The sequence below is a fragment of the Trachurus japonicus genome, chromosome 2 (genome assembly GCF_045865225.1).
Source record: "Trachurus japonicus isolate A0001 chromosome 2, Traja_1.0".
In the NCBI taxonomy this organism is placed as follows: domain Eukaryota; kingdom Metazoa; phylum Chordata; class Actinopteri; order Carangiformes; family Carangidae; genus Trachurus; species Trachurus japonicus.
Window position 1 is genome coordinate 2,127,194 of NC_140908.1, and position 27,659 is coordinate 2,154,852.

At 43.9% G+C, this 27,659-nt stretch overlaps 1 protein-coding gene across 1 annotated transcript in view; it reads right to left on the bottom strand.

Annotated features, from left to right (window-relative positions):
- ahr2 (aryl hydrocarbon receptor 2) overlaps positions 1-27,659 on the bottom strand; it is a 61,390-nt gene that overhangs the window by 30,566 nt on the left and 3,165 nt on the right. Inside the window, exon 2 of the mRNA XM_085795099.1 lies at positions 19,261-19,448. Within this exon, the coding sequence (XP_085651225.1) occupies positions 19,261-19,448 (188 nt within the window). The remainder of the gene's footprint in view (positions 1-19,260; positions 19,449-27,659) is intronic.

The following is a 27,659-nucleotide window of genomic DNA, read 5'->3' on the forward strand; positions in this document are numbered from 1 at the left end:
GAAAACAAAGTGCTGTACATAGAGACATAAAACAATTAAAAGCAATAAAACAGACAGTAGAACAGCTGTTTCATTGTTTTTAAAAGCAATTAGAAACAATAAAACAATAAATAAAAGCAAACCATAAAAAACTAAAACAAGAGCAGAGTCTCATGCAGAGTTGAAAGCCAGGGAGTAAAAATGGGTTTTAAGACTGGTTTTAAAAATGAACTACATACTCATGAGTATTTATGCGTTATAAATGAAGAATTTAGTATTTATTGATGCTTAATAGTGTGTACTTATTTGGTATGGTAAGTGTTACCAAAGAAATAAAAAAAATGAAGAAAACCTGCAAATATTCACATTTTAAACCAAAATTTCCCCCTAAACGTGTTACATTTCATCAGATTTACAAGCGTAAATGTTAAAGCAGAAGTAAGCGATCCGGTCGTTTTGGCTAATGCTGCGTTCCAGGCAGGCTTTTGAAACCGTAAATTACAGCTTCAAGTCACAACTTACAACTTTGTAGCGTTTCAGGCAACCCACTCCTGTTTTTCCGACCTGTTTTACCTGTGAAAGTCACTATAACGGCCACTCGTAACTTCTGACCGGTGAACTCGTACCAGATCGAACTGGTACAACTTCACAGGTCGGAAAAACACGAGTTACGGGTTGCCTTGAACGCACCATAACAGTCCTCGTCCCTACGTCACCACATTCACGGCGTCCCTTGGCTGCACACACAGCCCTGCATGCCGTTCTCTCTCCTCATTGGATAAAAACTGTAGGATACGATAAATGTTTTCTCCTGGGCTCAGAGCAGAGCAGAGTGACTGACAGACCCGTGTTTCAGACCAAACACTCTATGTAAGTGATTGCTGTCGGAAGATATAACTATTTAAGACTTATATTAACACAAATATATCACTTACTTCTGCTTTAAATTCTGCCGTGCAACGCGTTGAAAAGGCAGATTTCAGGTGTGAGACAGTGACGTGCACACACACACACACACACTGACTCAGGGATAATTTACGACACAGTGGATCCTTGTTTCTATTAATCATAAGCCACTGATGTGAGGTGTTGATTTTATGTGTCATGGTCGATCCTGCAGCAACACGCCGGCACCTACAGCCAGGATTATCTACTGTAAACCATCATACACACACACACACACACACACACACACACACACACACACACACACCTCTACAGCTGCTTCCTGAATACCTGCAGTGTGTGTGTGTGTGTGTGTGGTTTTAATTTCCTGACATCAGAGCTCATGTTCGGTCTCAGCAGTGTCACCGCCACCGAGCTGCGTTCGGCTCCTGTGTGTGTGTGTGTTGCCAGTTTTTCTCTGCTCATGTGTCCCTGCACACGTTTAACATGATCGCAGGTTCGATTCCCTGCAGCTAAACATGAGCGGCGGCGATTAAAGAAGTTGATTATTGACTGAACAGGCACTAAATGTTTGTTTTTTTTCTGTTGATGGACTGAACGGCTGCAGCTCTGGCGCCCGAGGGCATTGTTTTTCTAGTTTCTAGTCTCATTTGAATAACCTTTATTTGAACCGACGGTGACAAAGCAGATTCAGAGTTAATTCAAACAGCCGATCGACAGTGGTGGACAGTAACGGAGTAAATTTACTTGAGTACTGAGGATTTGTACTTTACTTGAGTATTAGATTTCTTTGGTACTTATTACTCTTACTCGAATACATTTCCAAGACAAATACTTTTACTTTTACTCGAGTAACATGTCGACTGAGCTACTTTTACTTGTAACGGAGTAAATTCTGACCAGTAGTATTTGTACTCTTACTCAAGTACTGGGGTGGAGTACTCTGTCCATCTCTGCAGATGGATACGGAGCTGCAGCGACCTTCGTGACCTTCCCTCCGACCTCGGGCCTGTTGTGTGTAAACAAACCAACATGGCTGCCGACTGTGAAGACGCTGATACGTTTCTCTCTGTTTTTTCGAGACGAGACGTTCAAAGACGCATTTTCCCGCCGTTTTCTCGGACTGTTCCTGTGAAAACATCAAAGAGTGAAATAGAAGAAGCGAGAGGAGATAAAAGTGGATGTTTGGAGCCGTTGTGAAACTCTGCCGTGATGTCAAACGCCTCTGTGGCGATTTCACAACGACGACGGCTTCCTTTGTGTTCGTCAAAGATAAAAGTTCGTCTCACCTCACTCACACCTTTCTGCTCTGGGGGATCGTTACTTTTCACTTTCTCTTTTCTCTCTCTCTCTCTCTCCGTCCCTGGCAGCCGATCACAGTGAGTTTTTCTAACTCTGAGGCAGAAACATGACAAAACAAACAAAAAGAAGAAGAAGAAGGAGAAGGAGAGAGACAGAGGAGCTGTGACGCAGACTTGGCCCGACAGGCCTCTTCTGACTTTAAACCATCTCCCTTTGTGGCACACATGCCTATCAATTACACAACTTTGATTTCAGAGATTATAAATGTTCTCAGAACCGACCGCAGGGAGAGACGGAGGAGGAGGAGGAGGAGGAGGAAGAGGAGGTTGGATGCTCGATTAAATATGAAACATTCATCCTCTCAAGAGCCACAGCTCAGCTGAGCCGCCTTTACGTCTTTGTTCTGGATCCTTATCAACCCAGAACCAATAATATGTATTGATTCTCTTCTAATCTCAGGCTCCATTAAAGGGATAGTTCAACATTTTGGCAAATTGGCCCATTGCCATAATCCCTATAGTCATAGCAGTAGGTTCGTTACCTTTAATTGGCGGTGCAAGCTGTTTTTTAGAACGGTGGAGCAGAGCCGTGAGCTGCTCAGAGCTACGCTACGGAGGCTCATGGGATTTCTTGGTTTCCCTCATCAAACTCATCAAATACACAATCCAACAACTCCACAACGCTCTGGTGGACAAGTTGTGACCTGCACATTCACCACGCCATGAGATAATAACACAACGTTACCAGACAGAGTTGTTGTAGAGGGAAATTCATGCAAAACCACTGATGAGCGTTACCTTCAGGGACAGTTTTTCATCAAACAGTCTCTGTATTTCCCTCTAAAACAACTCTGTCTGGTAACGTTGTGTTATTATCTCATAGCGTGGTGAATGTGCAGGTCACAACTTGTCCACGACAGCGTTGTGGAGTTGTTGGATTGTGTATTTGATGAGTTTGATGAGGGAAACCAAGAAATCCCATGAGCCTCCGTAGCGTAGCTCTGAGCAGCTCACGGCTCTGCTCCACCGTTCTAAAAAACAGCTTGCACCGCCAATTAAAGGTAACAAACCTACTGCTATGACTATAGGGATTATGGTAATGGGCCAATTTGCCAAAATGTTGAACTATCCCTTTAAAGTGACTTGTGCAAAATCAAACTAAAGTTTACAGCTGAATCTCTCAGATATTTGCAGCCGATTGCACATTAAAGTGAACTTAACTGTGAATACGTTTGAGTCAGATTTAAACCTGTGATTAAAATAAATTATCAGCGAGGAGATTAGATTCTGTCAAGTTCCTGCAGCGCCGAACACGACCGTGCTGCTGAAAGAGCCTCATAAACGTCAGAAAGCAGCAGCAGCAGCAGCAGCAGCAGCGTGGGATCAGAGGTGGATCAGTAATGGGAGATGAGATGAGTGGCTCTGTCTCTTTGCAGCTTGGCAGCTCCTCTGCTCCTTAATGACCCACACAGACTTCTCCTCCTCCTCGCCGCCTATGTAAACTCTCATTCATAAGGAGAGGGGCGGGGCCGCAGCCTGCCAGTAATTTTCCACCATAAAGCTCAAACCAAAACTCACTTCCCTGTCATTAGAGCTGCAGCCGCTGCAGCTCCAGACGTGCAGCGTGTGCAGTGCACCGACAACGCCATCATCCCCTGTTTACTAAACAGTGTTATTTGCATATCACAACGTAGCTGCGAGCTGTTTACAGTAGGTGAGTGGGTGAAGGGGGAGGAGCTTCTTCTCCACCTCACAACACAACTGGGCTGACAACTGTGAGAGAAAAAGTCTTGACTTTTACTTCGTCCTGTCCAAAAACAAATGAAATCCGTAGAAAAATAACCAAGTTTTAAAATGTGAATCGTAATATTTAGAAACCGAGACGCTCTGTGACGAGTCGGCTTCCAGCTCAGGTAACGGTCCGTTCTTTCGCTCCACAGTTACCAAAGTAAATATTGTTTTTGTTTTTCATATTTCAGAAAATGAGCTTTGCTCCAGACCATGACCATCTCTAACCATGTTTCCATCCACTTGCCAATCGATGCCAGCTCAAGTGCGTTTCCATCTCAAACCCTAACCCTTTAAATCCAATAAAAAGCCGTGCGTAGTGACGTCATGTGCTGTTTTTTGCGTTCATATTGGTGCATTGAATTGTTTTCTTGCCATTTAAGGTGTTTCCATTCATTTTTGTGCTAAATCGTAAAACAGAAGGACGTCCATCCTTCATCTTTAACCGACTATCGAAACCACTGAGCCACACGCACGTCGGCCAATAGCAGTTGGTAAATAGGTAAGTTATAGGCTGGTGCAACGTGCCTAAACACCGTTCTGATGCAGATGCAGATGCCCCGAGTGTTAAATCCACATGAAGCCGGTCTGTCGCCTGCACACCTGCATCTTTCTTTGTTTAATCCAGCCAGGAATACGTATCGGAAATGACATAAAACATGATCGCAACTCACATTTATCCAGCAAACAACTGTTTCCATCAGCATTTAGTCGCATAAACTTTGTATCGATCAAGAGAAAATCCAATGAGATCGACCGTATTAACTTTTTATCACTTTTGATAATGATAAATAAGACTGTTAGCTGTGTAAATATTAAATGTTATCATGACAAATACACTTTAGGAGACAGGGAGTGAAGCTGAACCATTTCATATCATTGGAGCATCTTGATAGTAACAGAGCATCTTTGGGTATATGAAGCGTGTTGGTACCAGGATGTAAAGTCAGAGCTGTCTCCTCCGTCATGCACCTGCTGATGATGTCACTGACCATAAAAGGAGCTGAGCTGGTTGACAGCGACGTGACGCGAGGAGCAACGATCGCTTCAATCGCTTCAAGATGCTGCAGTGAAATAAAAGAAATACATCATCACGTTTGGTTTTTTTCTCCTGCTCTGAAGTCTGAGACAGTGATTTGTGGCGCGGAGCAAAATCCCGTCGGATCAAAGAAGTTCTAATTTTAATTGAAAACATTTGAGGTTTAAAAAACAAAAAAAAGGCGGTATCAACGACACAACGAACATGTGTAGCGTCTGAAAACTTCTCCCCCGGGGCGACGGAACGATGTTGAGGAGGCAGGAGAGAACAATCCAGACTGATAAGCAGCTCCTCCTCTTCCTCCTCCTCCTCCTCCTCCTCCTCCTCCTCCTCCTCGCCCTGTCAGAGGCGTCCGTCAGCGGCTCGCCGATTATCTAAGGAGAGGAGATGCTAACTCCGGCCGACACATTTGGGTCGACGGAGGGGAAGTGGAGTCAGGAAGCAGCTTGTTCCTCAGAGGAAAATGAGATCATGACAGCTCAGTAACTGTATCCTGGCTCTGACAAACAGAGGGGCTGCTGGGTAATAATAAGCGGCGAGCTGCAGAGTGACGGTCCGAGGAGCCGTAATGCATCTTTTCCTCCTCAGTCAATCGCTGCTGCAGCAAAAAAAAAACTGGAACAATCAGAAAATCCCCCGAATTATCAGAGCAAAATAACAACACTGATGTTTCTGGATCTGTCTAATCTCTGGGAAAACAATTAACATCTTTAATTCAACACAACTTTATTCATACAGTCATGCAGAGACGAGCTGAGGTTAAAGGTCTAAATCCACTGTAAGTTTCCCGCTGTTTTTCTTCTTTTATTATTATTTTACAACCTGAAACTAGAGATTTGTAATATTTCAAAGCCAAGCAGCAGCCGACAGTTGATATTTTACATTTTAAACGAGGTGAAGCAACTTTTCTGAATAAACTAATTTCACACGAACAGCGACGGCAGCTCAGGATTGGTGTTTTTTTATTATTCAGGAGCCAATAAACAGCCTTTAAAACAACTTTAACTGAGTGGAAGTCGGTGCAGAGTTTAGTGTTCACCTGCTTCTCTGCAGCAGCAAAACGCAGCGACCGGCAGTAAAACATGGAAACCCACAGCTCGGTGCACGCGGGTGGGTGGGTGGGAGTCGCGTGCAGCAGCTGGGCAGGAGCCGGTTTCATTAATTAGCCGCCGCCGCTTTCTGGGCCGAAGCCACGGTGCAGATTAAAATCAGCTGCTGTCGTGTTGCATTGCTCAGACGAGCTGCAGACGGTCGGCTCAGCCCAACAACGTCCACTTGTGTTTGCAGAAAATTTGGGGTTTGTGGATAAAAAATCCTGCAACCTCGAGCTCGGAGCAGCACATCGTGTCCTGTGCTGCTTTATTTAAAGGGATAGTTCAACATTTTGGCAAATTGGCCCATTGCTATAATCCCTATAGTCATAGCAGTAGGTTTGTTACCTTTAATTGTCGGTGCAAGCTGTTTTTAGAACGGCGGAGCAGAGCCGCGAGCTGCTCTATGGAGGCTCATGGGATTTCTTGGTTTCCCTCATCAAACTCATCAAATACACAATCCAACAACTCCACAACGCTCTGGTGGACAAGTTGTGACCTGCACATTCACCACGCTATGAGATAATAACACAACGTTACCAGACAGAGTTGTTTTAGAGGCAAATACAGAGACTGTTGATGAAAAACTGTCCCTGAAGGCAACGTGCATCAGTGGTTTTGCATGAATTTCCCTCTAAAACAACTCTGTCTGGTAACGTTGTGTTATTATCTCATAGCGTGGTGAATGTGCAGGTCACAACTTGTCCACCAGAGCGTTGTGGAGTTGTTGGATTGTGTATTTGATGAGTTTGATGAGGGAAACCAAGAAATCCCATGAGCCTCCGTAGCGTAGCTCTGAGCAGCTCGCGGCTCTGCTCCGCCGTTCTAAAAACAGCTTGCACCGACAATTAAAGGTAACGAACCTACTGCTATGACTATAGGGATTATGGCAATGGGCCAATTTGCCAAAATGTTGAACTATCCCTTTAAACAACAGTCCTGGCCGTTGGGCCCCGGCTGTGGCTGGATCAGAGGTTAGCAGACACCTTTCTCTCCACCACCACCACTCTGCCCTGGGCGCTTCCTCCCACCCCGACTTCCTCTGACAAACACAACTTCCTGTAAGACACAGAGCAGAGATTAGTCAACGTGTTTTACAGGTTTCCCCCGGTGAACTGACTGAGCAGCACGTGGAGCCGTGTGTGTGTCGGCCGGCCGCCGCATACCAGGCCGCTGGGCGCTCATCTGCTGCACGCTGCTTCTCATTAGACTCTGGCCTCAGCGCTTCTATCTGACCTATAAACTCTTCTCTCTCTCTCTTGATTCGCAGCTTTTCTTTGTGTTTCTGCCACTCGGTGTCGTTTATTGCGAAGCCTCAGTCCGTGTCCTCTCTGTGGAGCGAGGCTCTGCGGTTTGGGGTCGTTACTTTCAGTGAAATTGAAAAAATGACTCACTGTTGCGCGCCGGGTAAACAATTAAAAACAAAGAGCTCTGTGAGGCGTTTAGGTTCAGACTGAAATGTGACGTTTGAGCTGGATTTATTTCTCTCCATGTTCTGATTTGACCTCATAAACAACAGACGCACAAACTACAACACAATCAGATTTAACGACGCCTGCTGTAAAATAAAAAACCCAACCTGTCAGGTGCTGGACGCTCGGAGCTGAGGCTTCTGGGTAAAAAAATAAGTAAAGTGGGTTTAGTCACAGATGAAAGAGACGCAGAAACAACAGCGTGGCACGAAAACACAGAGACAACACGGCATGACTGCATTACCCAGAATGCACAGCACCAGAGTCAGAAAAACACAGTTTAGGAGACGGTTTGATATTTTGTTCTGGAAGGAGAGCGGTCAGCGTAGGGCTGGGAATCTTTTACTGTCTCATGATTCGATTGGATTCTGATTTTTGGGGCTACGATTCGATTCAAAATCGATTTTCGATTCAAAACGATTTGATTCCTAATGATTTCTGCTTCAGTCTGTCCGTGTGCAACAGATCCTCATGATCTACTCCAGTCTGCTTTGCAAGACAGAACGACTAAAGTGTCTTTTTCACATTTATTGAGTTTTAAACATTTATCCAGGCTTAGATGGAATTGTTGAAACTGTTGCATAAAAGCAATATCACATACTGCTTAAGTAACAAAATTAAAAGTGCCTCTTTATTAAAAATAGTGCAGTTAAACATGCTGCCTTTTAAATTCTAAGGAAATGGAGGCCGACAGCCAGCAGATTTGTTTCATTTTTTTATTTTTTAAAATCAATTTTGGGACATTTTATATCGATTCTGGATCGTATTAAATGAGAATTGCGATTCTTATGTGAATCGATTTTTTTGGCACAACCCTAGTCGCCAGGCATGACTAATCAATTAATCTGCTGAATCAGGATCAGTGTGACGTTTAGAGACATAAAATCATTTGCGGTTTCAGTCCTGTGGCGATCAGCGGGGTGGGCGGAGCCTCGTCTGCTCGCGGGGTAAAAAGTAAACCACTGATTTAGAAGCAGCAGCGCCTGCATGTTCCTGCACACACACACACACACACACACACACACACACACACACACACACACACACACACTCTCTCTCTCTGGTCTTCCCCAAATGCCTGGGCAGGTTGCTACACGCGGCCCGTCTGCCGTGTTTTGACTGCGCTGCTCGGTGCAGAGGGTCTGCAGGTCCGATGCTATCACACAGACATCCAGGGCCTCGCTGCAGGACTCGAACAGCAGACACAGACGTGAGCTGCTCTCAGTCTCTGGCCTGTTCCTCACACGTCTCGCTCTGCTTTTATTTCACAGTTTTCAGAGTTGACAGAACCGGTTTGTAGCTGTTTCAAAGATCTCTCTCTCTGTCCGACTCCGTCTTTTCCTGCCAAAACAAACACTGATGCTCACACACAAACCTGCTCTCTCTCTCTCTGTCTCTCTCTGGGCTTAATCCGCTTCCTGTTCGCTGAGCGAGGCTGGATTAAGTTTTTCAGCCGCAAACAATGGAAGTCAGAGAGGAAAAAGAACAACCAAAACAAATCGAGGCCCGACAACAATAAAGAAGAAAGAAAAGGCTATCGTCCGGAACCTCCAGACAACATGGCCTCCGACAAGACTGAGAAAACACCAGAGTGACTCAAAAATAATAAAAAAAATCCTTCTCAACCTGCACCTGTGGCTCTAAGACGTTTACATGAGGAGTTATTGGGAGTTAAACAGGTCGTTTTCTGCAACGCGGAGGAGCAGAGGTGATAAAGAGTCCAGTTTTATAGTATTATAGTATCATCGCAGCATGAATCCTGTGATTTCACACAGAAAATAACTTTTTTTTTTAATTTTATCTTCTGCTTCCAAACACCAGACGCCGTTAAAAGCAGCATCTGTTTCCTGGCGACGGTTGCTCGGCTCAGCGACTGGAGCAGCAGCAGCAGCAGGAGGAGGAGGAGGAGGAGGAGGAGGAGGAGGAGACTATAGGAGAGATTATTTGTTTGTTCTGGGCCTTCGATGTTTAAACCTCAGCGACGATGACAACGAACGGTGAACTCCGACGTTGGTTCGTGTCTGTCGACGCCTCGTCTCGGCCTGTCAGTCAGAGAGCAGGGAGTCGACACTCCCCAGGATTCCTGTGTCAGACAAACACTCGATGGGCATTTTTAGGGTGGAAAAAAATCCTGCTGCAGATGCTAATGTCAATACTGTCGCTGCAGGTGTTCAAACTCTCTGTTTGGTGAAGTTTAGTTTGTGTTCGCAGCTCAACGAGCGACGGTTTGAGGAGGTCACATGGTTCAGAAACTGTCCACTGGAAACACATCTGGAAAATGCATGGAGGAGGAGGAGGGAGAGAAAATACTGAATGTGAAACAAAGAAGAAAAAAGTGTGTGTACATAGATGCATGTGTGTGTGTGTGTGTGTGTGTGTGTGTGTGTGTGTGTGTGTGTGTGTGTGTGTTTCCTGAGGCCCCAGCAGAGGAGGGAAGTTCAGCCGAGCTATTATAAGACCACAAATTACGGCTCTCCACAGCCAGAGATCTCCTCTGCCGGGGCCTCAGCAGCAGCAGCAGCACCACCAAGACTTCACTCCACTAAACCCAACACAACACAACACAACACAACACAACGCTGCTGCTGCCTCACAACACATCGACGCTCCGGACGCCACGACCAGGACTTCCCTCTGTCCCTCCGTCTGTCCGTCTGTCTCCAGTCAGACTGACTTTGACGCCCGTCGTCGTTACAAACGCTCTTTGTCGGGAACTCTGCACGTCGTGCTTTTATTTTGACAACTTCCTTCGGTTTTTTACTTTGGAAATTTCAGACATCGTCAGCACATGTGGTCAGCCACGGACGGATTCTGAAAAAACAGAAACATATGAAGGAGACTGTTCTGTTCGTTTTCATTTCTGGTCATTTTGAGTCTCTGTGCTGGTTTTTGAAGAGACACTTTGACCTCTGACCCTGGACGGCCTGTTCACTACAGCTGTCAGAACCAACTCCACTGTTCAAACAGAATTCAAATTATTTAAAAAATGAGATCATTCGAAGATGGAAACTGACGCTCCAACGTGTTCCTTCCTCAACAGCGCAAATTAACACCATGCGTCCTATATACGACCAATATTGCTGTTGTTGTGCGACGTAGAGCTGCAGCTTCAAATATACGAGTAGAGTTTTTTTAAATTGCTGTTTATTCCTGTGTTCCCACATATTTTTTCTTTTTTTATTGATCGATCCGCGGACCATCATCGTGCCGATCAGTGGAGAGCGACTGGAACGGATCACCGCTGCACCACGAAGTTGAAGTTCTTCTTGAAGTTTTATATTGAGTTGGTAAAACTTAAGTGTGTTTCAAATGTTACACAACTGATTTGGTTGGAATCTTTTCAGTGGACGTGGGACGCAATAATAAGCTGGTATAGTAGGGGTGGTGAAAAAAATCGATTATTATTGCGTTTTTTTTCATGATGATGATTTTATTGTGTTAAATTTTTAAAGTTCCAGAGTTGTTCTGGAAGGTGCAATAAATGTATGGTGTATTTTGATTTACTGTTACTGTCAAATGGAAAAACAATCGGCAATGATCGAAAATCGAATCGATAATTGTTAATAATCGAAAAAAAACATTAAAAATTCAAAGATAGCTTGAATATTTAACATAAGAAAAAGAAGAAGATCCATCCATCCACTGGTCTGGTTTGGTTTGTGTCTTTATAAACAGTGTCTGAACAACACTAGAGCAGCAGAAGAGACAGACACTCTGCTTCACTGACAGCGGTGAACAAAGCCCGTGTTGTGTTGTGCGCGGCGGCCGTGGGATCAAACCTCCGGGTGTTTTCCACTCGGCCCCGTCCCGTCCGGCGGCGCGGCCCCGGGGACGGACAAAGACGGCGTCTCTAGACTGTGGCGAGCCGGGCCTGGCCTTCCCATGAGCCTTTACACTCCCGGGTCGCCCCTTTGTTCGCTAACAGCCAGGCATGCTGGGAAAAAAACTGAGAGGAGCGGCCCACAATGAGACGGATTCACCGCAGACGCTCAGCAGCAGACAGATGAACTCACTGCAAACTGTCCCACAATGCACCAGGGCCGACATGTCTGCACTAGGGATGTCACCATTACTCGTTTTCACAATTAATCAGGATATTATACGTCACAATTAATCCCGTCTTTGTACGACAAAGTAACGGTAAATGCACAGTAACTGGGTTAAATTACGTTAATGTCAATGTCGATAATTCACCAATCGTCTACCCCCCAAGGAAGGGTTTGGAGAACGGATTTTCATATAATGGCGGCGGATAGATTTCACTTTTGAATGGTCCAAAAACACACACTATGAAACATCCAGATACCTCCATACTGCTCGTCTGCACTGACTCAAGTGTTGATGTTTGTGTGCATGTGCGAGATTTGCTGTGAGATGTTTGTTGGTCGTTGTAAACCATAGGATGTTTGATGTAAACATGGAAGAACGTCTAAAAACAGAGATCAAATTAAGTTTTTCCAACAACTTTTCCATGTGGCGGCTTCAGGACACTTGGGTCAGTACAGACAAGCAGTATGGAGGTATCTGGATGTTTCATAGTGTGTGTTTTTGGACCATTCAGAAGTGAACTCTATCCTCCGCCATTATATGAAAACCCGTTGCCAGCCGGACCCCCCCTGGAACTCCTAAAGCGTTTTGATTGATGACTCTGAATTAACAGTTCTCCAAACCCTTCCTTGGCATGATGGAGAGTAGATGATTGGTGAATTGTTGATTTTGGGTGAAGTATCCCTTTAAACATTTGATATAGACGACAATTAATGACTTGGATATTTCAAACGTTTCCCCTGGAGGATTAATAATTAGTCCCACGATTATTTCTCTGACAATAATCGTACCAAGAAGATCCATAATGGTGACGCCACTCGTCTGCACTGATGCTAAAGCTGCTGGATGCTGCGTTCAGGCGACAGAGCAGGAAGTTGTTTTCTGTTCTCTGCTCTCTTGTGGTCCGTCGTCTGAATTCCTGGTGAAGAATAATCTAATTGAGAGACTCCTGCTGTCGTCAGCATCTGGCTGCAGCGACGGCGGCGGCGGCCAGCAGGCCACACACAGCAGAGCAGGACGCTAACAAAGGAGATGTTCATGTCTGACAGGAGAGAGACCATACGGCGCTTTCAGACCTTTGTTTAGGGGGAGGGAGGGAGGGAGGGAGGATCCACAGCTGTGTGAGCGTCCACATGTTTCTCTCCTGCGAGGGGGGAAAAAGTCGACGCTCATTTTCCCAGATGCCATGTTGGAAAAGCTCGGCCTCGGCTCCAGGGCTAAGAATATCAAAGCCACTTCCTGTCCTGTCGCTGCTGCTGCTGCAAACATGTCAGGGGAGAGGAAGGTCCTCGGAGAACCAGCCTCGCCATCCATCCATCACAAGGTTTCCACACCAGGCTCCAGGGATGCTTTAAAGGGATAGTTCAACATTTTGGCAAATTGGTCCATTGCCATAATCCCTATAGTCATAGCAGTAGGTTCGTTACCTTTAATTGTCGGTGCAAGCTGTTTTTAGAACGGCGGAGCAGAGCTGTGAACTGCTCAGAGCTACGCTACGGAGGCTCATGGGATTTCTTGGTTTTCCTCATCAAACTCATCAAATACACAATCCAACAACTCCACAACGCTCTGGTGGACAAGTTGTGACCTGCACATTCACCACGCTATGAGATAATAACACAACGTTACCAGACAGAGTTGTTTTAGAGGGAAATTCAAGCAAAACCGCTGATGCACGTTGCCTTCAGGGACAGTTTTTCATCAAGCAGTCTCTGTATTTCCCTCTAAAACAACTCTGTGTGGTAATGTTGTGTTATTATCTCATAGCGTGGTGAATGTGCAGGTCACAACTTGTCCACCAGAGCGTTGTGGAGTTGTTGGATTGTGTATTTGATGAGTTTGATGAGGGAAACCAAGAAATCCCATGAGCCTCCGTAGCGTAGCTCTGAGCAGCTCGCGGCTCTGCTCCGCCGTTCTAAAAATAGCTTGCACCAACAATTAAAGGTAACGAACCTACTGCTAAGACTATAGGGATTATTGCAACAGGCCAATTTGCCAAAATGTTGAACTATCCCTTCAAAAGAAGGTCAAGGAAATCAAATCTAGATCTGCACAGGAACGAGGATCAACGGTGAAATCCAAAGGTTTCCCTTCATTTCCTTTTTCTCTCCGTATTCAGCTGAAAACTCTGGCTGCATCACGCAGAAGTGTCGGAAATCCCACCGTAACTAAACGCACCACTTAGATCCACAAAACCCTCCTTGTAATTATCATCCACGGCCGTGTGCGCTGTGGACGGTGCATCCCTGTCTGTGAGCCACTGGGATGTCTGGTCTGGTCGGTCGGTCTGTGGTGAACCAGCGCCGTCGCTCTGGGAAACGAGAAGACGTGTTGAATCGGACATGGACGTGTTTCCTGGAGCAGCTGCCTCGCATCAGCACCAGGATTTAAGATCAGCTTGTTAACTAAGCTCCACTTTATGGACTTGCTTTTCTTTTATTGTTTTCCCCTCCGTCCTCGTCCTTTCATCTCGGCTCGTTTAATCATCTGCCGACTTTGATGTCTGACTTTATGTGGCCGTTAAAACACTAAAGTACGCTTTTATTCTGAAGGTTTTGAGATGAATAAGGTCGAGAGTGAAGCGATGAAAGAGAAAATCACATTATTATGATGATTAGAATTAGGATTACACCTGCTCGCACCAGGTGAGGGCTCCCAGGAAACTAAATGATGATGATAAAGTGGAGATAAAACAACCTCAGTTCATCAACGACTGTGTGATAAACGCTGAATGCAGCAGGTTCAGCGTGGATTCATCTCCAGGTGGACAGACAGACAGACCTGTCATTACACAGCAGAGCTCAGAAGCAGCAGGAAACAGGATGTTTTAATCCTGAAAAAGCCCCGAATGTGGATAATCACAAGCACCACGTCCTTTGAAGAAGAAGAAGAAGGTTTGGACCGGAGAAAAAACAAACGTGTGTAAACCATGAGCTGGAAAATGGAACAAGGTGTCATTTTTGCACCAGTCTGTGTGAAAACAGCCTAAAAGTGAACAATTATTTTCATTATCGATTAATCTGATTATGAAAACGATTAATCAATTAGTTGTTTGGTCAATAAAATGTTAAAAAATGTTGGAAAATATCAATCAGTGTCTCTCAAACCACCAGATGACGTCCTCAAATGTCTTGTTTTGTCCACAAACCAAGGAGAGACTCAGTTTATTGTCATAAAGGAACTAAGAAACCAGAAATATTCACATTTAAGAAGCTGGAATCAAAGAATTTGGACTCAAACTGAATATTAGATTATCAAAATAGCATTTAATAATCGATAAAAGTAACAACTACATGACTTTCTGTTTGTGTTGAGCCAGATTCACCTTTTTAACTCTGTTCTTACTTCATGTTTCTGCTGCTATTTAAATTCTGTGCAGTGTGAGAAGTTGTTGAAACTCAGTGAAGCTTAAATTACAAGAAAGTTTGATGTGAAACTGTTTTTTTTTTTTTTTAATAAAGTAGCCTAGTGAATACAAGAAGCACATGGAGGAGGAGCTGTGAAGTTCAGATGCACGAGCCGAGGAGGAAGAGGCTGAAGAGTTGAAGGAAGACGCCACAGGAAGTGGGCGTGGCTCTGTGAGGACGGAGGTGCGTCTGTTGGTCTGTTTGTCTGTTTGTTTGTGCAGTAGTTACTATGAAAACCAAGCAGTGCATTTACCTCTATGATACTTGATCAGTTTCTCTTCACATCTGATATTTTTTCCCCCTCATCCTTTCAAAATAAAAGCCTCGGCGGCCCCTTTGACAGTAACCAGACTCCCGACGCCGGCTCCAAATGTATTTGTTCGGTCGACACTGAGCGACCGCCGCTGCCAAATAATTGATGAATCCAAAGCTCTGATGTCTGTTTCCTCTGGCAGCAGGTCCACGCTGTTGGACGGAGACACACACGCACACACACACACACACACACACACACACACACACATCAAAGAGCCAACGAGTCAGTCTTTACTCCCAGAGCTCCAATAGACCGTAACCCTCCTGCATGGGGTTGATGGGCTTATTAGTCATTGATTATCCTCTCTACTCCATCCTGAACTCTAAAGTCCTACGCTGCAGCCAGTAAAGTGAACGCTGCGCCGCTTTTTATTATTCCACCACTGGTGATATATCACCTCCGCTCGCTCACTCGCTCGCTCGGGGGATTTACTGTTCGTGTCAATTGCAGCTGAAGTTTCAACATTCAACGTTTTATTTTATTAAGCAGAGCAGCAGTAAATATCTGCTCCTCTTAAACCGTCTGCTGCAGCGGGAACCGAAGCAGAGGCTCAGCAGAGTTATTATGACGGCGTTCTGTAACAGTGCTAACTGGGTTATGATGCATATTATTATTATTATTATTATTATAATAACTAACACCTGCTCTGCTGCTTCAGACAGATGTTTCCCTCAGCAGCTGGAGGAGGCCAAACACTGAGCTGAAAGACACAAACACAACTCCTCCACATCAGGGTTGTTATCATTCATTAAAGGGATAGTTCAACATTTTGGCAAATTGGACGAATCCAACAACTCCACAACGCTCTGGTGGACAAGTTGTGACCTGCACATTCACCACGCTATGAGATAATAACACAACGTTACCAGACAGAGTTGTTTTAGAGGGAAATTCATGCAAAACCGCTGATGCACGTTGCCTTCAGGGACAGTTTTTCATCAACAGTCTCTGTATTTCCCTCTAAAACAACTCTGTGTGGTAACGTTGTGTTATTATCTCATAGCATGGTGAATGTGCAGGTCACAACTTGTCCACCAGAGCGTTGTGGAGTTGTTGGATTGTGTATTTGATGAGTTTGATGAGGGAAACCAAGAAATCCCATGAGCCTCCGTAGTGTAACTCTGAGCACCTCGCGGCTCTGCTCCGCCGTTCTAAAAACAGCTTGCACCGACAATTAAAGGTAACAAACCTACTGCTAAGACTATAGGGATTATGGCAATGGGCCAGTTTGACAAAATGTTGAACTATCCCTTTAATGCTACAATGAACTAGGTAACTGAGTATCTTAACCTGGTCTTCCTCCAGTAACCGATTACTTTAATAGAAATAGAATGACTCATAAATGTGTAATGTGCTCTGTCCGTCAGACCGCTCCTCTCTGTGTCGCATCGTCTCAGGAAATAACGGTGAAGGTTTCAGACTGTTTGTATTTTCTATCAGACTTGATGACATCTGTCGTCTCCCTCCCTACGGCTTAACCCCGAGGGAACCTCCACACATACTTGTAAAACATTTGAAAGTTTGAGGCTCGATCCAAAAATGCTTTTTACACAGCAACAGATCATGTTGTTTGATCCAAAACACTACGAAAAACCAGAACCATGGCAGGATGATGTAGTTTGATCCGACGCTAGACTGTGATCTAACATGATGTTCATTTAATCCTCGGTAAACCGGGTAATAATTCATAACCGATTAGCCATGCCTACAATAAGCAATGTAAAATAAACATTGTAAACCAATGCTAAACTGCAGTAAAGTAAAGTAGAGGCTTAGTTGTAGTTTTCTTAGAGATGTCTAAAGCTGCAGGAAGAAAACGCCACAACAAACTAATATAAACTGAAATAAAAAAAAGCAAACTGAAAAACTGAATAAAAATAAAAACTAAACCATAATAACCTTGCTACCTTGGTTACAAAACAAATCTGCAATGTAATCTAAAACAGAACCAGCTGGATGAAAACAAACCCCATGTTCACACACTGAGAACATGCATGTGCAGCACATGAAGCTGCAGCACGACAGGTGTACAAGTACTGTAATATGTCGTGTGTGTGTGTGTGTGTGTGTGTGTGTGTGTGTGTGTGTGTGTGTGCAGACGGTCTCCAGGACGACGCTCACAGAGAAATGCTCGCCTCTTTTTGTTCCCTTCACACCTCCTGTTGCTGAGGAGCTGCTCTCCAAATATACAGGAAGCCAGAAGGGCCACATTTCATTTGCACTGATATAACCTCTCAGCTGGTCGCACACACACACACATATATACACACATTTACTGTAAATAGGAACCTCCTCTTTCAGGCTGTCTGGATCTAATTGCTGCTATTCTCATAAGAGCTGGCTGAACAATGTGAGGAAGCTGGATGGAAACTGGAATAACCTCCTCCTCCGTGAGCTTTGGGCCTCGCTGCGCCCCGTAGACAGAAATAGGGCAGAATTCACTTTTTTTTCTTTTCTTTTTCTTTCTTTAATACTTATATAAATAAATAATCAGATTCCCAGAGGAGAGATTTGTCTTTTAAAAGGAAGTTAAACAGCCTCTTTCCTCCTCCTTCTCTTTCTTCTTCAGTCAGTCGCTGCACAGATTTACAGTAACGTTTGGGAAAGCAAACAGGACGCGGGATTCCTGTTAACCATGCTGCTGATTCAAATGAGACCCAAATGTTGCCTTCTACTTCCCTCTGCTTTATTTTTTCCCTAAAACACAGTATTTTCTGTTTCATCTCTTCTGAGAGGCCTTGGTCATCAGTTTAGTGTAGGAGAACAAATGCATGAGTCTAGACGTTGTGGAGGACGATGCAGGAATAAACTGTTTCCACTAAACCTGAGAGTGTGTTTCTGACAGGAAATCTGGGTGAAGTTTCCCTGTAATGATGCTGTTAGTTTAGTTTAGTTTCATTGTTTTTAAAAGAGACAAATAAATTCAATTTGGTTCAATTCTTCTACACATTGTGTCTGAAATTATTATCCAATCTATAACTTATAACCAATACAGCAGCTCAAACAAAGCCAATAAGAGTCATTGACCAGAAGAAAGATAACAACAAACAAACGTATATTCTACATTTACATTAAAAGGACCAATCTAATGGAAATACTCGCAAGAAATGTGAAGTTTTGAAGTTTTTATGGACCAAAATAATCCCTAAATCCCTAAATGGAGGCTTTTTGCAATGTTTTTTGGTGAAACGTGGACAAAGACTCTGTAATCCGACATTACAGGTGTCAGGCCAATGTGTGTGAGGATCATTAATGAAAAGAAAATGTGAATATTTGCTTTGAAAGTCGACTTTTCCAGCTTGCACTCCCAAAATTTTAAGTTAAGAGCCACTGTGCTCCTAGAAATAAAAAGTTAGTCTGCAGCCCTGATCGGGTAAAATAAGAAAACCTGGATTTTAATCAGCGATTTTTCAGTAAATACACAATCTATCAGCCTTATTTTTTTCCCTAAAACATAGTATTTTCTGTTTCTGCAGTGTAGGAGTCGAAACGTTTGCCCTTTAACCGTCTGGAAAAGGATCGTCGAGCTGCACACAGGTGGAGGACGATGCTGCAGGAATAAACTGTTTCCACTAAACCTGAGAGTGTGTTTCTGACAGGAAACCAGCGAGGGAGGGAGACGCCCACGGAGACAAACACAGAATCAAGACGACGAGATTCTCAGGCCGCCACGGTTACGGTATCAACAACACGACGTGTGAAGGACGAATCAGCGTCACCTCTGCAGGATGATTCAGACCCAACACCAATCCTGCACTTTGACACAATGAAGCCGAAGTGCAACTGTGTTTTCAGGCGCAAAACGGAGTCGACAAACTCCACCGCTGCAAAACTTCCAGTAAAAACAAGCTGCAACATTGCACACAAACACACACACAGCAACAGCGGTTTCACATAACAGCAGCGTAGCTCACCGTTGAAGAAGCTCTTGACCTTCAGGTAGCCGACGCTGAGGCGCAGGACGGACAGCTTGTCCAGCCGGGCGCGGACGTCCTCGCTGAAGGGCAGCAGGCTGGTGAGCTTGTCCAGCTCGCCATTGAGACGGTCACGGTGCCGTTTGGACGGGTTGGACTTGACGCCATCGGGAGGTGGAGGTTTGGGGCTGAGAGAGAGAGAGAGAGAGACAACAACGTTAGAACAGCAGGAGAAGAAGATAAGAAAAACTGAGTGAAGTCCAGTCTAGGTGAATAGGGTCAAAATCTTAACTAACAGATATCACCATGAAAATTCCCAAGTTTATCACTCACATTAAGATAAATATTTTTTATATTGCAAGTTTTGTCAAATTTTATGTTTAAATATGTAAATGAGGTGATATCTAATTAAATATTCGCTAATTTGCATATATTTCCAGAACAGAAATCTGAACATTGGATAAAGCCCCTTTCAAAATTCTTGTTTTATTTTGTTGACATGTTAGAGTCAGAAGTTTTTACAGAGGAGGATTGTGGATATCTCTTTTTATCACTCTGTAAATTAGAAAAAACTGTCATCAGCCCTAAAAAATCTAATGTCTCCATGTTTTTAGTAATAAAATGTTGTATAAATGAGGCTGTGAATGATATATCAACAATCCCCTCTGTAAAAACCTTCAGAATATAGACAGGGATCAAACTGGAAGGTTTGGTGTCTGGAAGTGCTGCTGAAGTGGAGATTTCTAGCTCAGAGTCTGAGTCTGAAAAACTCTTTTTGAGAAAACGGCCTTTAAAGACAAAATCCCATAGATTGTTATTGTCAATCGAACTTTTACGATTGGTTGCTGATACGGAGGAAATGACAAATTTTGGAGCCTACATAACTGTTCGGGAGAGAGAGAGCTTTACAATGACACCTGACATGACATGGGTCAGACTAACTTCTGGTGAATTTAGGAGAAATTTACAGACGAAATGAAGTCAAATAAAAACCTTAATGTGGATTTTCTACCATTTCTTTCCACTATTCTGAAAGAAGACATGATGATAAGGAAGAAAAATAGCCCAAAATCTCAAAATTGATCAGTGCATGAAAAAACAGTGTTTTTGCCTGTTAGTGTCTGTGGCCTTAAGGTTTTAAAAGGTTTTTAAAGGTCAGTTTCCCTCAGAAGTCGGAGGCTCAGGAAGGTCGGGATGAGTTCAACAACAAGCTGGAGGCGAAATCTGTTCTTCATCCTGACATGTGTGTGTGTGTGTGTGCGTCAGTGCAGCAGCAGCAGCAGCAGCAGCAGCAGCAGCTGGGATGAACTGAGATAACACACAGACTGAACACACAGCGGCAGGTGAACTCAGCAAAAAACAAAAAACAAAAACCGCTTCATCATTTTGTCGTCACTTTGCAAATCGATTTTTAATCAAATGGTCAATCAACCGCTTGTCGACAGACTCGTCACATCAGGATTCATCACAATTCAATCAACAATAGATGAATTAATGAAGTTGACACTAGAGCCGCAACAATTATTAAATGAATCGTCAATCAGTTTGAGTCGTTTTTTAAAGAAAAAAAGTCTAAATTCTCAGATTCCAGCTTCTTAAATGTGAATATTTCTGGTTTCTTTGTTCTTTTATGACAATAAACTGAGTCTCTCTTTGGTTTGTGGACAAAACAAGACATTTGAGGAAGTTTTTAACATCTTATTGACCAAACAACTAATCGATTAATCGTTTACATAATCGTTAGTTGCAGCCCTATAGTTTACACACTGCACTTGAACGTCACAGCTCTGCATCCTCACACAGTCTGAGTGGAAAAACATCGGACCAGCTCCGCTCTGAGCAACGAGCCGTTTGGCCCCATCCACTGTTGCCGTGGGAACCAGGCGGGGAGCCTGATGTCACCTGCTCCCTGGTTTGTGGTCAGACGAGGCCCAGCTCTGACGGTCTGAAGGAGTTTCAGCTCAGTTTACAAACTGACTTCAGGAGAGGAAACAGAGGTTTTCCTTCCTGCAGCAGATTCACTCACTCACATTAGAAAAAGGTCACATTCATTTACAGAAAACACAAAACTGAAAGATTCGACTCAAGTGTGACGAAGCCAGAAACCTTAAAGCGTGGTGAATGTGCAGCTCACAACTTGTCCACCAGAGCGTTGTGGAGTTGTTGGATTGTGTATTTCATGAGTTTGATGAGGGAAACCAAGAAATCCCATGAGCCTCCGTAGCGTAGCTCTGAGCAGCTCACGGCTCTGCTCCGCCGTTGAGTGCCATTGACGTATATGTACACCAATCAAAATCCAACGCTTGAGTGCCAATGACGTACATATACGTCAAATGCAGTTTTCTGCGGCTGGTAAATGGGGACGCTGTTGTGCACACTGTGAGTAATTTTGGGACTTCTGGGCTGTGTAGAACGAAGAAGAATGTAGATCAGAGCAAGAAGTGAAGAAGAAGGAGAAGACGAGTGCGATCGGTACAGAGATAAAAAAGTTGGGAAAAGTTTCTATTTCTAGAGGAAAACGACGGGCAGAGCCTGGAACAAGTGTAACATGGAGCTGGAGGAAAGCTTAGCCACGGTGCTGTTAGCATAGCTCCAGCATGAAGTGACCGGAGGAGGCAGGAAAGGTAAACTCATCTAGATGATCAGCACCGAAATGCCAAAGCGAAAGCGGATCGCGGAGTCAGTTTCACCAGTTGCTGTCTAACCGACGTGACGACGAACCGAGAGATCAGCGCGGTGAGTCGCTGCCGCGGCCGCGTCCAGCAAAGAGGCTGAAGACGCCACGACGTCTCCCTCCCTACTTCAGAGACGAGGGGAAGCAGCAGGAGGAGAAGTAGGAGAGGAGAGGGGAGGGGGGAGGAGGGGGTTAGGAGAGGGTGAGGGGGCAGCAACTGCAGGAGAAGGAGGAGAGCAGGCATCACTCTGCAGAGTAAGACTCCTACTTGTTGTATTTTAGTTTTTTTTTTTTTTGTACAATGAAAAAACATGTGAAATGAAATTTTCAGATGTCTTACATGTTTTTGAAGCCAAAATTAAAACGGATAAATCACTGCTGTTCACAAAAATGCATTTTTCTCAGCTTTCTAGAAAAAAAGTGGTCTTTTTGGTGCAACCAGGCTCTATTCAGCTTAAGATAAATCAAGAATGGAACAAGGTACTAACAAATGGTTTTTTCCCTAGTTAAATAGAGAGTCTCCTCTTTCCTTTGAGCTGTTTTGTGTTTTCAGAGTCATAGTACAAAATATTCTCTGGGTCTTAAAATATTACTCAAAATGCCCCAAAACGCTGGCACATGGCACTGACCATTTTATAAAAGGGCTGGCACTCAAAGAGTTAAAGGTAACAAACCTACTGCTATGACTATAGGGATTATGGCAATGGGACAATTTGCCAAAATGTTGAACTATCCCTTTAAGAGAAACAAGCTGCAGCGACTCTCTGCTCGTGGCCCTGAGAGGTCAACCCACTGCTTCCACATCACAGGGTTCATCTGTGTGACCCTGGTCTGACACCGTGGTTCACCTCAGTCTGACGTCTGACTGGTTCTCAAATTAAAACTGAGAGAAACGAGTCGTCTTCACTTCTGCTTTGCAGCTGAATTAAACCTGAGGCTTTTATTTCCGTCCCCTCTGCGCCGAAATCAGACTCACACCGCTTCCTCTGCGGCTGCAACGAGGAGATTTCTCATGAGCAGATATCTCGCCTCTCAGAGACAAGGTCAAGATGAATTTGCATCCAATCGATCCATCGGCCAAAGTTTTAGTCAACCTGATTAAAGACCAGAGGAGACAGCAGCTCCAAGTCGCTAACGGACGCCGCCACCGCTGTGGGAAAAGGAACCTGTGACCTTTTGTCTCCAGGTCGGTGGCGCTCCCACACGGAGCAGCTGCACGTCGGCTGCTGCTCCGCTCTAACCAGCTTCACATGTTGCTGCTGACGACTCCTCTGGGGATTCCAGGTCAGGCCGGGCCGGTCCTGCATGACGCTCGCTCGCAGTGTGTGTGTGTGTGTTTGTGTGTGTGTGCACCTGCACTGCTGCATACTTTCTAGGCACTCTGACCTAGTGATTACTGGTGCCTGCAAGGGTCAAAACACACAGTTTGCAGCTTATTCTTTGTTTTTTTGTGAACTAACTTATTTCTATCTTGTTCAGACAATTGGTGAATTATCGATTTTGGGTGAAGTATATGATGTAATGATGCTGTTAAATAGCTTAGTTTCATTGTTTTTAAAAGTGACAAATAAATTCAATTCAATTCAGTTCAATTCTTTTACACATTGTGTCTGAAATTATTATCCAATCTATAACTTATAACCAATACAGCAGCTCAAACAAAACCAGTAAGAGTCATTGACCAGAAGAAAGATAACAACAAACAAACTTATATTCTACATTTAGGTGAAATGTGAAGTTATGAAGTTTTTATGAACCAAAAAAGTCCTTAAATCCCTAAATGGAGGCTTTTTGCAACGTTTTTTGGTGAAACGTGGACAAAGGATCTGGAATCTGTCATCACAGGTGTCAGGCCAGTGTGTGTGAGGATCATGAATGAAAAGAAAATGTGAATATTTGCTTTGAAATTCGACTTTTTCCAGCTTGCACTCCCAAAATTTCAAGTTAGGAGCCACTGTGCTTCTAAAAATAATCAGGTAAAATACAAAAATCTGGATTTCAATCCGCGATTACTCAATAAATACACAATTTATCAGGTTTAACGCCTCACAAAAGAAAACTTGCATTACATATACACTAAATTCCCACGTTAAATAAAGATGGCCGCCTGCCCTGCAGACACAGGAAACTCCACTTTCTTGTAAAAGAGCCGAGCGGTGAAAGGTTGTGAGCTGCACGTCTGAGCCGTAACTGTAACATACACGTGTAAAATGTGGAGGCCCTCACCCCCTCCCCCACTCCCTCCTCTCCCTCTCCCCCCTCCTCCCCCTCCCTCACCCCTCCTGTAAATAAGACATCTGCTTCCAATAATACTCCAGAACACAACATATCTGAAATCGAGGCGAGATGGCTATCGCTGCATTCCTGACGGCACAACTCCCTGTGAGAACAATGAGCGGCCAGTGTTGTTGCTTCTCGCTTTATCTGCCCAATCTGTCCTGGAAGGGGCGTGTACGTTTACATGGGTGTGTGTATGTGTGTGTGAGAGAGAGTGTATGTGTGTGTGTGTGTGTGTGTGTGTGTGTGTGTGTGTGTGTGTGTGTGTGTGTGGTTGTGTGTGTTAGACGTGAAGAAACACCCCCCCTGCGTTCACACAAAGGCACTTTGTCTCCGACGGGGCAACGACACCTTTGCGGAACAAAAGAAACTAAATACGATTTTGGCCTCAGTTTCCTGTCGGAGTTATGATACAAGGGGGACAAACAAAAAAAAAAAAAGAAGAGAAACGAGAAGAGAGGAGAGGAGAGCTGCACAGATTTCTGAGTTGACATCCCAGCTGACGTTCAGCTGATAGAGCGTTTAAATCAGAGCCAGAGCCGCAGCTCCAACCAATAAAAACCACTGACTCGTCCTGCTGCTGCGTCTGTTTATCTCTCCTGGCTTCGCTGCAACTTCTCAATGACCATCACAACTAACATCCTGACAGCTTAACAGTCACCTGACTCGTCGCCGCGCCGCGTCGCCTAGCGACCAAGAGACGACCGAGTCCTGCAGAGAAACTATCCATCAGAGATGTCACCATCACTCGTTTGCACAGTTAATCCTCAATACCGTCACTTTTTATCAGAACCTAGCGGCAGATTAATAACTGGCCCTATAATAATACATACTTGTAATATTTTGTGTACATTATAAGTAGTAGTGGACAGAAACAGAGTCAATTTACTTGAGTACTGCACTTAAGTACATATCCAGAGGATTTGTACTTTATTTGAGTATTAGATTCCTTTGGTACTTATTACTCTTACTTGAATACATTTACAAGACAAATATTTTTTACTTTTACTCGAGTTAATTTCTAGGAAGGCTGAAAAGTACTGGTTACTTTCAGGTCTGCTCTTTTTTTTTTTTCTAAAATCCTATTGGACACAAGCTGTGTTTGTCTGTGAAGGAAACCCTAACCCCTAAAAGCAGCACATCAGTGCAGCTGCTTTCAAAGAGTTCATTCTCACTAACAAGAGTTAAAAGCTCCTTACATTCATTTTGAAAAAAATATAGTAATTCATTGATGTGAAGAATAAGAAATTTACTCTTACTCTTACTTTTACTTAAAGCAGAAGTAAGTGGTCCGGTGGTTTTGGCTAATGCTGCGTTCCAGGCAGGCTTTTGAAATCGTAAATTACAGCTTCAAGTCACAACTTACGACTTTGTAGCGTTCCAGGCAACCCACTCGTGTTTTTCCGACCTGTTTTACCGGTGAAAGTCACTATAACGGCCACTCGTAACTTCCGACCGGTGAACTCGTACCAGATCGAACTGGTACCACTTCACGGTCGGAAAAATACGAGTTTCCTTGAACGCACCATAACAGTCCTCGTCCCTACGTCGCCACATTCACGGCGTCCCTTGGCTGCACACACAGCCCTGCATGCCGTTCTCTCTCCTCATTGGATAAAAACTGTAGGATACGATAAATGTTTTCTCCTGGGCTCAGAGCAGAGCAGAGGGACTGACAGACCCGTGTTTCAGACCAAACACTCTATGTAAGTGATTGCTGTCGGAAGATATAACTATTTAAGACTTAGGCTATATTAACACAAATATATCACTTACTTCTGCTTTAAAGTAAATTTAAAAGCATGTACTTTTGGATACTTAAGTACCTTTAAAAGCAAGTACTTTTTTACTCTTACTCGAGTAACTAGTTACTAGCTAGTAGCTACTTTTACTTGTAACCGAGTAAATTTTGACCAGTAGTATTTGTACTCTTACTCAAGTACTGGGGTGGAGTACTCTGTCCATCTCTGATTATAAGTAATGTAATTATATTTTGACTGTATTTGAGTTTTACACATTCATAGTGTTGTGAAATGAATGAATGCATAATAATCGTGATGATCGTACCAAGAAAATCTATAATTGTGACGTCCATATTGATCCTTCTATTGTTTTCTTGTGTTATTAAATTAAATCATTCTGATATTTAGGCTCATCTGCAAAAAACCAAACTGAGATGAAAATGAATAAACTGATGAGGCGTGGTAAGACCATAACGCTGCAGCTCTGATGTGGTCCACTGTCACAACACCCAGGAAGTGAAAGCTGGACACTGACGTCCATCACATGTCAGTCATGAGAGGAGCCGTACGTCGCTCTGCTGCAGGACACAACAACAACAACAACAACAACAACAGCTTAGAACAAATATATATTATATAATACATATACTATATCTGAGTGTTTTACTGCATTTGTCATTATCATCTGGAGCTTGAACTCATCTGCTGAGTAGAAAAACACATACACACACAGACGGTCAGGACAAGAGGATTATGGGAGGAGAGACCACTTCTTCTTCTTCTTTCTTGTTTCTTTTCATCTTTTCATATTTCCCTGAAGTGCATTACACAACATGAGCTCATGGCCATCATCATCATCATCAATACTTTGACTCAGAGCAGCAGCAGCCGACCACGACAACAACACACGCTGCAGCCGTCCTCTTTTAAACCAGGTTTGACTCTGTTTGCTTATGAAATAACATGTCGATCAGCTGATAACTGATCTAATAATCAATGACCAGAGTCTGAGATCTGACAACTGCTGCTTGGTTTGTCCATATATATATCATGTGAGTGATTGTATTGATTATTATTATTGGATCCAAGAAGCGAGGACGCACAGTCAACGCTTTAAAGGGATAGTTCAACATTTTGGCAAATTGGCCCATTGCCATAATCCCTATAGTCTTAGCAGTAGGTTCGTTACCTTTAATTGTCGGTGCAAGTTGTTTTTAGAACGGCGGGGCAGAGCCGTGAGCTGCTCAGAGCTACGCTACGGAGGCTAATGGGATTTCTTGGTTTCCCTCATCAAACTCATCAAATACACAATCCAACAACTCCACAACGCTCTGGTGGACAAGTTGTGACCTGCACATTCACCACGCTATGAGATAATAACACAACGTTACCACACAGAGTTGTTTTAGAGGGAAATACAGAGACTGCTTGATGAAAAACTGTCCCTGAAGGTAACACGCATCAGCAGTTTTGCATGAATTTCCCTCTAAAACAACTCTGTGTGGTAACGTTGTGTTATTATCTCATAGCGTGGTGAATGTGCAGGTCACAACTTGTCCACCAGAGCGTTGTGGAGTTGTTGGATTGTGTATTTGATGAGGAAAACCAAGAAATCCCATAGTGTAGCTCTGAGCAGCTCACGGCTCTGCTCCACCGTTCTAAAAATAGCTTGCACCGACAATTAAAGGTAACGAACCTACTGCTAT